The sequence below is a fragment of the Diuraphis noxia genome, unplaced genomic scaffold, assembly GCF_037042655.1.
Source record: "Diuraphis noxia isolate RWA-SAM2 unplaced genomic scaffold, SU_Dnox_SAM2 contig0001, whole genome shotgun sequence".
Lineage (NCBI taxonomy): Eukaryota > Metazoa > Arthropoda > Insecta > Hemiptera > Aphididae > Diuraphis > Diuraphis noxia.
In genome coordinates, this window is record NW_028301711.1 from 16,348,111 (window position 1) to 16,363,036 (window position 14,926).

Genomic DNA, 14,926 nt, shown 5'->3' on the forward strand with positions numbered 1-14,926 from the left:
GAAAAATTCAATAATATTAATCGAAACTTTGACTGGTTGCCATTTAGTCAATTTTGATTTTAAAGGTATGGTAAAAAGGACCAAATCGACTTAAAAAAATTCGGTATATCCGAATTTGGTATTCAAAATACCTGTTGCCGTTTAAAAAAATGCAAGTTGTATTACGCATACGCACACGGATAGATCTAAAAATGTAAAAATCATCAAGAAATGTGTATTTATGTATTCCCTATCCCCTCCCGAAATCCACATATTAATCCGATGTCACTGGACAGAATTATTTAGTGTTACCTTTAAAAGGAAACACACTGTATACTAGTACTTGACTTTGGAAAAATGTTCGAGTTTTCGAGTACTCGACTCGACTACATTTTTTTTGTCTCGATTTGTTTTTTTTTTTGCTGAGCAATTTAATATTTTTGTTTTTGTTTCTATTTATAAATAAAAATATTAAATTGCTAAGCATTGTTCAAAAAAATATGTGTGGTAGTTTTGGTATAGAATAAAATATAATTTTTTAATGAGTAGTATTGAAAGTACATTAACACGATTCATCATATAATAATATATAACACAAATACCTAAAGCGATTATTGCAGTGGCGTAGCGTGTGCATATGCTGTGTATGCACAGCATACACTTCCCAAATTGAAATAATAATTTTTTTTTGTATTAATAATGTAATATTTTTATAAAAACATGTTAGATTGTATTAATTTAATATTTTATAATATTATAATATTTTGTATATTTTCTTCTAAGTACATTAGGATTGATTAATCCGCAACACTACGGCCGCGTCGCGCTATTGTCCGTCATATTTATATCTAATGGCTAATACCTATCATGTAACATGTTCATTATGTACGCAGTATGCACGTTGGCGATTGCATACTAGTACAGACATTTAGCGACAGCTATTTATATTTCTTATCGATAATATTAATAACAAAACATAGAATGCTCGCGGTCGTGTTTACGTCACTCGTGTATGCTGGATCAGTATTGCATACGCTATTGCATAGAGCCGTCTATCGTATATTTTGCCGGCTATAATGTTATATTAAAAAATTATTATTTAAAGTTGTAAAGTGCGTATAATTAATTTATATTATAAGTGTGACATATCGTTTTTAAATTAAAACTATTTAAACTAGTTTCGAGTTATATTTTAAGACTACGTTAGTTATATTTTAAGGCTACGCTTTTATTAACTTACAACTTCAATGCATACACTAAGCTGAAACGCACGCTACGCCACTGGATTATTGTATGTAAAAATGATTTTCAAACTTGGTCAAACTATTGAAGTGTACGAGATTGTTTTTCTATTAATGTTTAACAGCTATACATTTAATATTATTATATAGACATTATAACGTATTTTAGAAATAATCAGTTAATAATGCTAATATAACTTTTAATAAACTAAAGTTGGGCTGTAAAAATAGACACATTCAAACTTCTATTATTGTACATAAAATATGAATACAATATACCAGTACAATGAGAAAGAAAGCCAATGATTTGTAAAATAATTATCGGTGGAACTACTGCAGCAATTGAATTGAAAGAAACCAAGGCCCGCATACCTATTATAATGTTATATTTATAACGCATATAAATAGTGTATAATTCAATATTCATATAATACTTAATCATACAAGTATATAAGTACTTGGGAACTATTTCCATATTCGGCGTAAACAAGTACCGATAAGGTAATCGACTTCCGAAAAATAATCTTTAAAATAATACATATAACTGGTAAAATAAATTAACATGTAATATTTAAAATTTGAATATCATTTCATTATAAAATACTCATAATTTCCACAAAATTATGAAATTTTTGGTTTTTAAAAATATAATTTTTGAACCAATTTACCAACCTCCTCAGTTCCTCACCCGTAATATTATCATTATAATTAGGTCAGTGAAGTTGTTGCATTTTGCATGTTTTTTTATAAATGCTTATATTTATTGTTGAATGAGCTTAAAATATGCTTTGTTAAACTCTTAATTTGAACAAAAAAGAATTGTATTGCAATAAATGCAATTTTGGCGATTTTTTTTAATTTGACTGAAATTTTAATTATTTTTCATAATTTTCGTTTACTTATAATGTTATATGATAAATAGGTGTATAAAATAAAAGTAAGTTAACGTAGCAGTGAACAAATGTCTATATTTGTTATAATGTTTCTATGTGTTCTATAGAGCGATTATCGCATTTAGGCCGTTCATTGGCGCAAATAGGAGGGGGGCTGCTTGGGGGACTTAGTTCCCCAGATTTTGATCAAGGCCCCCCAGTTCAAAATCTAGTAATTAGTACTAATTTTTATATCCTGTAGTTCTAAATATGTATTTTTTTTTTAAACTTAACCAAACTACAAAATACAATTATTGAAAAAAAATTGTTATTATGATAGTTTTTTTTTATAAATCTTTTTAAAAATACATATCTTAGTCCGTGCCTCGCATAGATATATAACATGCTATATGGTGCCTCGTGGTCAAACTGATAATTGATAATAGATAAGTAATTTATATGTGATAAACCAGTCACAACTCACAAACATCTATTATAGTCTTATAGAAGTCTAGATATAACAGATATGATTGAGCTTATTAGTCCAACAGTATATCCTAACCTGTACAAATACTTGCAACTCGCGACCACGATACCCATCATCAGCTCAGCTATATGCGAACGATCTTTTAGTGCCATGAGAAGCGTGAAAACTTGGTTAAGGTCAACTATGGATCAGACTAGGTTCTCAACTCTATCTATTCTACATATTGGGAGGGATTTATCTAATTATATAAATACAGAAGATATTTTAAATGTTTTAAAAAGAACGGAGAATTTTGTTAAAATAAATATATTCTAAAAATGTAATACCTACTTGTATTTTTATATAATATCCGTAATGATAGTTGCTCAGTGAGTGGGGGATTTTATGGAGAGCGTTTCCCTCCAAAATTTGTATTAATTATATTGTGGCCTTTGGGGAGGGGGGCTTGAGTCCCCCCAAAAACTTTACTCAATTCGCGCCTATGAGGTCGTTATAAGATAAAAACTTGTCCCTCAATAAAATATACTATCAACATTCAGTTATATTTAAAAATACCGATATCGTATTGTAACAGTTAATATATGTACAATACAGTACTGAGGGTACTAGAATATAGATATAATGTTCTATTACCATCAAGTTTCATGATAGGCCTATTCACTCTAATTTTTAAGGTAACGGAGTCCAAACGTAAACTGCTGAGCGTAAATTTGCTATGTTACGCGCGCGTTTGTAAGATTGAGACAATAAATACGGGTTTTGCCCCTTTTAAATAAAATATTCATTGCACAATAATTATTGCTGAATGTTAATTGTATAATTTTTTATTACGCATCTCTTATAGATTGGTAACACGCAGGGTGATATATTTTAATCATGATCTAAAATATAGGTGTATCAATAATATTAAATTGAAAATACAATTTTGTGATGTTACCATACGGTGATAGGTTAGGATGATTGAGGTAGCGGAAGATTTATGATTTTGTTTATTATAAAAATAATTGTGCAGTTCGAAATATCGAACACAATAGTGGATGGGCAGTATTTCGTATAAAGGCCTATATTGCTGACACCTGCCGACACGAATAACAAAACCATTTATTATGTTTAGATAATATATTATTTTCTTTGTTCATTTTCAAATCTGTGAGAACAGCTGCACTGGTTATAAGCACCATGCACTAGCCCATAGATTCGTTACGTAGCAGGTTTTATAATAGGTAATGTACCTAATATATCATGTGTTCGTAAATGCTATTCATCGTGAACGCTGTAAGGTATTTAAACCACTCCGCCTGCTTTCTATAATATAGAATGTAGGTAGGTAAGTGTTTTTATGCCCCAAACATCTGGACGTGCGAGACGGGTGTGCCACCATGTAGGTACTTACCTATACATGATAAAAACTTCATACTATAATTTAATATATATATGCGTGATCTCATGGGTGTTACCTATATTATTATTATAATATATAAACGGGCAAAAGTGTTTTTCTTTTAAATATAGCTCATAATAGTGACATAGTCCATAGAAGGTTTGGCAATTATTTCTTAAAATTTCCGAAAGATGGAGGTAACATTTTTTAGATTCTGAACGAAGTGATGAATGTATTGATTTTACAATGATGTGTGTGTGTTTTTTTTTTGTGTCTGTGTACAGCATAACTAGTCGAAATAATGCTTCAATTTCAAACTTTGGGGGTGGTTTCCGATGTAAAAGTGAATATCATTGGTGCATAATAGAGGTCAAAAGTAAACATTTTCCAATAGTTTTCAAAAAAATCGAGAAAAACAAAAAAAAAAATGACAGAAAAACGGGAATTTTTACGCAAAATCAGTTTTCGACCAAATCGATTTTTTTATATGGTTGTAATTTAAAAACTAATCACTGTAAATACTTGAAAATTTTTACCAAATGTTTATATTAGTGTTATCTATATACAGTTAAATTTTCAAAAAGTTTTGACTTTTTTGAGTTATTTATAGGCCTCTGAAATTTTCAATTTTTTTGAAGTGCCGGTAAAATTTTTTTGGCCCTATCAAAATACTTGAAAATTTAATACAAAGTTTCTCATAAGTTATTCTTATAGTGATTAAAAAATTATAAAAATACATGGGCACAATTTTTTTTTATTAGCATTTGAAGTTCAAATATTGACTTAATACGTAAAAATTACGGCAATTTTCAAATTATCTTAGATAGAAATTCATAAAAGTTTTTCTTTTTATATCTAAGATTTGAAAATTTAATACAAGTCTCCTATCATATTTTTACAATAGCAGTTGAAAAATAAAAGAAATATATAGTCACAAATTTTTTTTATAAGCATTTACAGTTCAAATTTTGACTAAATACATAAAAATTACGGCAATGTTCAAATTATCTTAGATAGAAATTCATAAAAGTTTTTCTTTTTAAATCTAAGATTTGAAAATTTTTAATAATCTATAATATATCCTAGCAGATAAACCGTCTCCGTTCAGAATCGCTTTTCGTATACAATGATACATTGATACCTATCATTGCATTCAAATTTAACCTACCCTAGTCAGAGGTCCACCCCACCCCCAATGTACAGCAGATTAATACCCACTTACCGCTTTTTTTATATGAAAATCCTATCGTTTTATACTATTATGCAAATCTAAAAAAATTATAAGAATCATATATAATTACTTAACCTAAAAACGTAGATATTTACTGATTTATTTTGAAAACAAATAAAACAATAAATATTGAATAAAATATTTTTTGTTGGATAATTTACAAGTAGTTGGTATAGTTCCTAACCAAGGCTACCAAACAATTATTTTGATAATAATATTTAAAAAAAAAGAAGTAAAATATCAAAATGATCTGATCATCAACTTTAAGGTTCCTACCTAAGTTCTTGGTAGCAAATTCAATCGGGTTTCTATTTTTGAAATTTAAAAACAGACATTTATTAGTACTTTTTCCAATTAACAAGAGCAAAAAAATTTACATAATTCACTCGTCGTTTCACTCAGCCTTTAAATTGTTATAGCTATATTTTTAAAATAAACTATTTTCGTAAAATATGATAAAATATTATTCGTTAACTAAATATTTTTAACATTTAGTCACGAAATAGAGAATCGTCTCTTTCAATAGCCCACCTTGTAGAGGCCCTTGATGAAAACATAAAGTCCCCGCCGCTACGTAGTTATAGAATATACCTTTATAATGTATAATTATAATTATTATGATTACTTTATTAATATTATCGTCATCATAATCATCATTTAAGCGTGGATAATACGTAATAGGTAACTATATACGACGGGTGACGCATAATTTATTTTAATAGTCGTAGTTGTATAGATAGGCATCGCACTATCGTCCTACCTGCCACAGGTTCAAATCAAATGCGGTGCACATCTCACGCATACATAATTTATAAAACTAGTTTTAAAAAAGAAAGTAATTACAATAATATATATATTAATATATTATTATGGTAACAAACGATGCGCTGCATAGGCCGTGTTGGTAATATGTGATTAGCCCCCTTAGGAGCAGTCCATCGGATTAGGTATAGGTATATTTATCACCGACTTACCGACGCCACTGCCACAGATTTATGAGAGATTTCACAGAAAGGCGGTGTAGTAGCGGTGGTTGTTATTTGAAACTCGCCTCTGATCGACTGAAAAACGAAAAAAAAAACAAGTGTGGGTATGTGTCAGTTAAACCGCAGTGAATACTTAACTTTTAAAGAAACTAAAATATTTTACATAAATATATAACAACGAACGTAAACGTATAATTTATGTAGTATAAATGAAAATAAAGCATTTAGTTTATATTATTTTTTATGCTCAGCCTTGTATTAAACGGTCTACTAACGCCTACAAAGTACCAATCCACTTAAAAAAAAAAAATATATATATATACATATATAATATATCTACCTATGTATAGACGATTTATTATATATTATTTTGTTTTTAACAGTCACATTCCTACTATTAAATACGCCTCTCTTCGCTATACAGTATACATGGATACACGCACACCACTCCCCTAGATACGTTGATGAACATTCCTATGCACCCTCTGGCCCGCACAATGCACATTTGCAGCTGTTCATATCCCAGCCCAATCTCACGACGCGACGGTGGGATTTGTAGAAGATTTATAATAATAAATTATTATACTTGGGTACCCATATAATATTTTTTTTCTCATTTCATTTTCGTTTCTCGACGTTCGTATAATGCATGAACTGTGGAATATAATATCACTATTACCTAAAACCAGCTGCTGACGACGACAACCGCACACGTAGGTCTATTACAACAACAATATATTAAAATAAAATAATATGACCCTAAACACGTTTGATTATAATACGATTTTCTTACCTGGGAATTGGGAAGACGATTGAATTCAGACAAAAAAATGAATACCTATGGGTATTATCGGGTGTTTTATCTATGAAGATATTAGGTATTACTGTGATGACTGTTAAGAGTTTGATTAACTGTACTAGTTGCGTCGTAGAATAACTGTAGGTACCCAAGTGTAATTTCAAATCACGATTAAATAAAATGTTGAATAAAAATTGCGTCCCACGGCATCAATTCCTTCTGATTTTTTTTTCGGAGGGGATACTAAATGCGTTCCCATTTTTAATTGGAACTGTATACAATTTATAGCGTTAATCATTACTGATATAAAATATATGTTTTTTTGTATGTATTATGAAATTTTTATTTTAATAAAAATATTATGGTAGGTATAAGATAACTTTTTATTTCTAAAAATTACTGATTTATTTTCATCGAAAATCTGAGTTGTCTTGTTTTCAACAATTTTTCCATATAAATTATAAAGGTTGTACGTTTGTTTAAGATGACGCTAAACAACTATCAGTTGTCTCCGTCTTTACAAGTGCATAACATGGCAAATTTACGCTAAGCAGATCACGTTTAGCTCCGTTAGTTTAAAAATTAGAGTGATTCGACGTAAGTGGATCTATGTTTGTATGTGGGTTTTTTTAGATCGTTCAATTTTGTAGCAAACTATGCGTATATAAAAAAGCGTAGATTAAAAATGCTCATAGCTCACTTAAAATCTAAGTTATCGTAAAAAACCCACATACAAACACAAATAATGTTCTTACCGTCAAGTTTCATGATAGGTCAATTTATTCTAATTTATAAGGTAACGGAATCAAATGCGATACCTATGCTAAGCGTACATTTGCTATATGGTACGCACTTATATGAGACGGAGACAACAAATATGTGTATAGCATCCTCATAAGTTAATACGACAACGTTGTTTCATACGTGCGGAGTAGGGAACAATGTAAACTATACAACGACAATAATTGTATTGATTGTTTACAGAGCATAACTCACTATCAATAACAAAGTTTTAACGTAATCATTTTTATTAAATCGAAAATACTAAAATATTGAAGCAATTGATAATAATAACCGTTTTCGTCTTTAAAAATTTTAGATATCACATTATCACAGGTAATGGGGACGAAATTCAGATGCACTAAAAAAAACTTCAGTACGCAGTAATTAGTAGGTAATATACCTTTTTATACCTTTTTATACGAAATGTAATTCGTAAGCAGCGAAATGAAAAGCAACCACGGACTAGGTGAGTGCCTACATTTGGTACAACACTGAAAAAATAATAATATTAAAACTGTTTTTCCGTGTTCGGTCGTCCCGCCACGCCGTCGCCTATATGAACAGATTAATACTCGTTTTTGATTGTGCAGGTACGGGCGTCGTGACGTGGTGGATCCTTTTGGGTGGCGTCATGATGACGGTTTCAATACAATGGCGGCGGCCGGTCGCACTGGTCGTTAATTTATGATAATAATAATACCTACTCTGTCTGGAGTATCCACGGGACATCACTTTATTGCTGTTTAATAAGATTTAGACGATTGTTTCTTATAAATACGAAGACAAGTTTTTTCCCATTTTTAATTATTTATTTATTTATTATTTAAAAAATATCACCTTCAGAATACAAAACCATTAAATAAGTTAAATTTTCTTGTTGGTTAACTGTTCTACTGATTATTCCATACCAGTTTTTAAAATTATTATAAAAAACGTATTAAGCACCAGGAGATCACTATTGTTGGATATCTATAGTGGGCCTACGAACAAATTTATATTCAAACCAAATTCATCGAAGTTAAGAAACAAAATTTGATTGAGTGGTCGACCGGTCTCAATAAGACATAATAATTATATTTTTATTTCTAAAAGTGTGATCACATGACTATAGCTTCAAGCCTCCATCGACATGATTGAAGAAATATTGGTATATTTTGATTGCAATATAACTGCAGACTTTTCTTAATCTTCAATACTGATAGTTTTTAAAAAGTTCAATCGGCCAATTTTCAAAGTGTGACTGGATCATATAAATGTCTGTGTAGTAATAAATCATTATTATTCATTAATTATTAGAGATACCTATAATACATTGATCAAATAGTAAACGATGTATGATTTAACTTAATCAGAAATGTAGACCGTTAACAGTCCAAAGTTCATAAGATTAAAACCATCAAGTTTTGGAGTTTGTTCCTAGTACTGTGATATTCTTGACTGCATTTTTTGTACTACTTGAGAAGTGTCTTTGGTGGCGAAATCGACTTTTTTTTTAATGAAAATCTCTGCTTCTTTATATTATTATGTATATAACTTATTTTGAAAATTATTTAATGCCTAGTTCAAAATTCGAATGAGTGGTTTTTTATAGTTATTAAAGTATATTTTGTACTAAGGATTAGTCTTTAAAAATGGTTCTATAAAAATGTAAAATAAACGTAATAATGGAACTAGTATTAATCATATTTGGGTTATTTTTATATATTATTAATCTTGGTAGTTTAACATTATTGAATAAAATGTTCAAATCACCATAGCCCACATATCTTATTTATAATACTTCAATAGAACAGAGACTCTTAAGGAGACGCCACACCCGCATGTGTTGGCTTTGTCATACAAAGTTACAAATGCGTAACATAGAAAATTTACGCTCAGCATTATACGTTGGCTTAAAAATTAGAGTGAATAGGCCTATTATAAAACTTGATGGTAAGAATATAATCTGTGTTTTGTTGGAAGTATATTTACGATACTTTAGTTTTTAAGTGAGTTATGCGAGTATAATAAATTGTAAAATAAAAATGCTCATAACTCAATTTAAAAACTGAACCATTCTAAAAATAATTCCAACAAAGCACAAATAATGTTCTTACCATCAAGTTTCGTAATAGGTCTTTTCACTCTAATTTTTAAGCTAACGGAGTCAAACGAAGATGACACAAGAGGGTGTGGCGTCCTCTTAAACATTTTTTTCGGTATTACTCAGTACTCATATTTATTATATGGATCGACCATGTATACAACTAATTACTAACAATATATTTATTTAAAATTTTTAGTCTCTATTTAGGTATATAAAACATTAAATAATATTAAACAAATGTTACAAACATAAGTAAAAATTTTAATTTTTTTATTGTCCGTAGTATATTACACCTATTGCGTACCACCATGAATCCTTTTGCAGATTAACAGTAGTATGCATACCGCTATTCAGTATACCGCATCAGTGCTATATAAATTGTTATAAAAACTATAATCACTTAAATTTGTAAGTCCCGTATATTATTTAGTTAATCTAAAATCCGACTTTAAGATTCTACGAGGAGTGATAATGTATTGTTAACAGTTTGCGTTATAAGCGTTAAAAGTTAAATAGTTTTGACAGTAGATTTATAGCCAATTATTAACGAATTCTCGTTGAACGATTTTATTATTTTGGTGTAGTTAATAAAGCTCCAACAATTTTGATTGAATATAAAATAGATACTTTTACAAACTCGTTTTATGTATATTTATTATTTATTTATATACATTAACGGGAAAGACTATTCTGAACATTTAAAAAAACAACAACTATGCACTTAAATTAATAAAAAATATAAAAATTGGATTAAAAATAAATTATGAGTGATCGGCTTCTATGGTATTTTGTGTGTCGTCCGGCCGACGTCAAAATTCAGTCACTGACCAATAATTATCTATTATTATGGAAAGTCAGTATTTCTGGGACATTTAAAATCTCACGTACTTATAGGAAAAGCGTAAACTCGACAAAGCGTAAGTAAGTGTTCACTAAAATAATTTATTATAAAATACCTAAATATTTATGTGGTTCAAACAATACTTTTTTAATTTATGTTCTATGTGCTCTATAACATATTGGTTGATGTTTAGATGGATAGTCGATAGGTACTCAAAAACATGTTTGTATTTTTTAAAATTATTGTGTGGTGGGTAGGAGTGCTGTTCACTGCAAGAATGTGGTGTCAACAATATAATATGAACCTGGGGAACTAAAACCACTAGGTGGGACTACTAACTGCCACAACTAGCGCTACCGCTTCGGTCGCTTATAAAATAGCTCGCGAAGGGTCTCTCACTATCAGTACGATCCGTGTACTTACTGACTTTTTCAAGGTCTCTGACAGTCTTCCTCGTTTCTTTCACGCATTTAGATTTTTTAATTTTGCTTCAACTGTTTGTTCAGCTTGCATTTTATTCGTCTTCTCGATTGTCTTAAATTTACAAGAGGCAACTCCATTATGACTTCGGTAGTAGCATTGATTATGTCTATTTCCGCTATTCTCACCATTACCAGTGGTTCAGTGATTCAAGAATTTCCCGGGAGTAACAGTAAGTACCTAAAAGCATTTTCTCATTCTGTTATTAGTTAACCGAATTTATAATATCATTCAGCTTATTACCTACTGTTATTATATTTTATGACAATTTTAAAATATGCCTATTTTGGTTTTTTAAAAAATATTATTTTTATTTTAAATATTTTACTCTTATTATTATTAATAGATAGTTTAAAGCACAGTTTGATAGACCAAACTTTTCAATGAAATGAATCACATTCGTGATGCCTAGTTTTTTTCAGAAGTAGTTAATGTTTTCATTTTTCAATAATATTTTCCGGATAGTGTTATACTTAACCGTGAATTATTCATGATGTTATCAAATACATTTTAACTGAACTTAAGTGCTAACTAAGAACTGTTTTCAATCTGAAATATACATAGTATCGCATTATATATTTATTTTAGGTTTCATGTGATGTTTAATTTTTAACTTTTTATCTATAATCATTAATTTCCTAACACTTCTAACTCATTATAAACACCAATTATATACTAATTTATTCTATTGTATATTTAGTTGTCAAAGATATGTGTCCACAAGTTGGGTTTACCGCCGCAGAGTATCAAGTGTCTGTTATCACTGCTATGACTTTGGATTCGCCACAGATTGGTGGTTGTGGGTTAATCGACTTCAAATCTACAGGCGTTTTGAAAAAATCATTTAGCGTGTGGCTTGGAAGTTTGAATAATGGCATGCAACGTTGCCGTGAGAAAGGTACATGTCACAAATTATTATTTTAGTACATTATAGGAATTCACCTAATAATATGGGCTGCTACAACGATTCGTAAGAAATTTATTTCAGTTCAATAATAGTACATATAACAAGTATACTACGTTGCATATGAATATTAAATATATTTTAAATCATTTCATTCGAAATTCATATAGACCAAGCAGGGCCATTTGGCCCGATATACCGCATTTTCCGTGAAATATAATAACATATTGTGTATATTAGTATATGTTAGACAGTATAGGTTGGCGTAAAGGTATTACTAAGTATATTTTTATACTTTTATGATATTATTGCTATTAAAATTATTTATTGTGATACTAGTAATACACAGTAGATTGAATAATGTATTTTTTCCGAAAACATTGTATTTGAAATTGTTGTGTGTATAAAATAAAATAATTTACTTTAAAAGTTTCAAGTATCCATGAATAATTATAATATGTTTACTTTAAATATCTATAAAAAAAATGTATCTATATATATTTAGTCTTTTTGATTATCGTATAAACAACGATGAGAAACCTTGTTTTAAATTTTAAATTTTAGCTATACAAATGTTGTGATTTTGATGAATTTCATCAACATTTTAATCATAAATGCTTAAAAAGAAACCTCTTTAGCAACTTCTGATACAACATTTAATAAGACAACTTGTACAACACCATAAAAACCATTGCACTCATGCCTGTCTCAGCTTCATCAGTACGTTAGACTAACCACCCAGCTCCCTATATCACAGGCAACAACATAGTTCTGGTCAAATTAATTTAGCATCTAAATATTAGTTGATAAACTGTTTGATGATTGTCTATTCAATGAGGGATTGACACGAACGTATATAGCAGCCTGCAGTCATTACAATGATATAAAATCATCTAACCATGACACTTTAGCTGAACTCGTATATTTTTATTCTGTCTTCCACGGGTGACTTTTTAGATATGGAACAATTCAACTTTTCCTGTCAGTCAGAAACATCCTTGCCGGAGTCAGAAGAATTCATGAAGGGAGTTATGTTTGGACAGGTATTCGGCCGAGTCAACAACAATGAGGACAAATCAAGTATCAGATGTGCTGTGAGTATATTATGACTTTAATTTAATATGGCAACTGGTGCATATGAAAACATATTTGAATTCGTTTTTAAATTAATTTTAGGTAGGTAGATATCATTCCATCAATTTAATTCAATATAATAAATTTAAATATGTTTTCAATTAACTAAATATTACTTTGCGATTTATCTCAAACTATAGTACCTAAATTTATTTCGTCATCATTTCAGATGTTGTTCTAAAAAAGTATTGCTTATTCTAGGTTAGGTTCATTTTTTCTACAATAATTTTTATCGGACACTTAAGTGGATATCAGCACGTTTTTTTCTCCGACCCACACGCTACATTGCAAATTTTATATTCGTTATAATAACATATAATATATTTTTGTGTGTGACTTACGTATACTATAATAGTATAAAATGCACAGTTTATACGATCATATTATTATTTTATTAAAATATTATCGTAACTATTTTTAATATAAGTATTTTAAGAGGACAGTCATGGGTTAGACCAGGGTGGTGTCGTATAATTTTAACAATTATTATCTATTTGTTTTCTTAAGGCATATGAATGATAATTTGATATAATTTTGATCTAATGACAGAATTTGCCTCTCCGCCCTGGATACAAATTTTTCCTTTAATTTAAGCTTTTTCACATAATATGATTAGGTTGATTAATTATTTTATATTCTCTTTTTTTTACATACCGAAGATTCACGATATGGTCAAAAGCAACGCTACAACGTTCCGTATGGCAGTTAGCGGGGACAATTCATGCCATGGTTTGGCAGATTTACTGCAGTCAAACCTACAGACGACATTTCCCGATGGGGCCATGGTACTGCAATTGCGCAGATCGAGATTGTTATCTAACCAAATAAGAGTCTAATCATTTTATTAGAACCTAGATACTTCTGGAAACTAGATTAATAGGTTTTAGACATTGACCTAAATAATCATTAAAAATTAATATAATAAAAACCTTCAAAAATAACTCAAATGTGTATTGTATTTATATCGTAGTAAGATAACCTAATTGGTAATCTAACGAAAACCTTTCCATTTTCTGTAAAACGAATGACCAGCCTAGACTAGGTAATAATCTAGCCTATAGGTATTTTTTTTTCATTATGATTATTATGTTAAAACAAAATATTTTATAAACGACAGAACCTAATAATGAAATATATTTTATACTAGGTAGTTTAGTGTACCTATTTGAAGTTATCAGATAAAATTAAAAACCTGCAGTTTAATATTTGTATATAACATTTTATAAAATTAAACTTATAGAAATGCCATAAAATTGAACACTTTCTAAAACTAATACTTTAATATGAACTTTTCATAAAATGCATACAAAAATAAAATTTGGGATGAGTAAATAGCTCTCCAATTATTTTTTTGTTTTTACAATGTCTCACATATTTTAAAGTCTAACTTATAATTGAACTGTACATTATTAACAGCCATATAGGTATAGCTAGTTTTATTCAACCATACTCATTGTTCATAATTTATTAATATAAATAGGTATATATATATATATATATATATACATGCATATAAATATTCCATGCATAAGGTTGCAAGCGTATCAAAAAAGTATAAATATAAAATATAATGGGAGTTAATTAATCTCTAGGAATAATTTCTGAAACTTTCACCAACTTTGAGATGTGACAGAATGTGCATTATTACCTACCTATTTGACAGGAAAAAATTATTGTAGTTATATATTATGGATATAATTGTATGAACTATGAGGTATACAT

The 14,926-nt window shown here is 29.2% G+C and overlaps 1 protein-coding gene across 3 annotated transcripts; it reads left to right on the forward strand.

Moving 5' to 3' along the window:
- The first annotated feature begins 637 nt into the window (after positions 1-637).
- Positions 638-14,145, forward strand: LOC107168898 (uncharacterized). Of its 3 annotated transcripts, none has more exons than XM_089215681.1 (5): positions 638-1,181; positions 11,193-11,338; positions 11,867-12,064; positions 13,028-13,164; positions 13,864-14,145. In XM_089215681.1, the coding sequence occupies exons 2-5, from the start codon at positions 11,248-11,250 to the stop codon at positions 14,038-14,040; spliced, it is 603 nt and encodes a 200-aa protein (XP_089071807.1). In that variant the 5' UTR covers positions 638-1,181; positions 11,193-11,247; the 3' UTR covers positions 14,041-14,145. The 3 variants fall into 3 exon arrangements, with proteins under 3 accessions (XP_089071807.1, XP_089071806.1, XP_089071808.1); XM_089215680.1 differs by having other exon boundaries at positions 639-1,270; XM_089215682.1 differs by having other exon boundaries at positions 639-1,091.
- The last annotated feature ends 781 nt before the right edge of the window (positions 14,146-14,926 follow it).

Coding starts and splice junctions, on each gene's coding strand:
- LOC107168898 (XM_089215681.1), top strand. CDS start 11,248: ATGACTTCGGTAGTAGCATTGATTATGTCTATTTCCGCTATTCTCACC. Junction 11,339..11,866: donor AGAATTTCCCGGGAGTAACA/GTAAGTACCTAA, acceptor TTGTATATTTAG/TTGTCAAAGATATGTGTCCA. Junction 13,165..13,863: donor AATCAAGTATCAGATGTGCT/GTGAGTATATTA, acceptor TACATACCGAAG/ATTCACGATATGGTCAAAAG.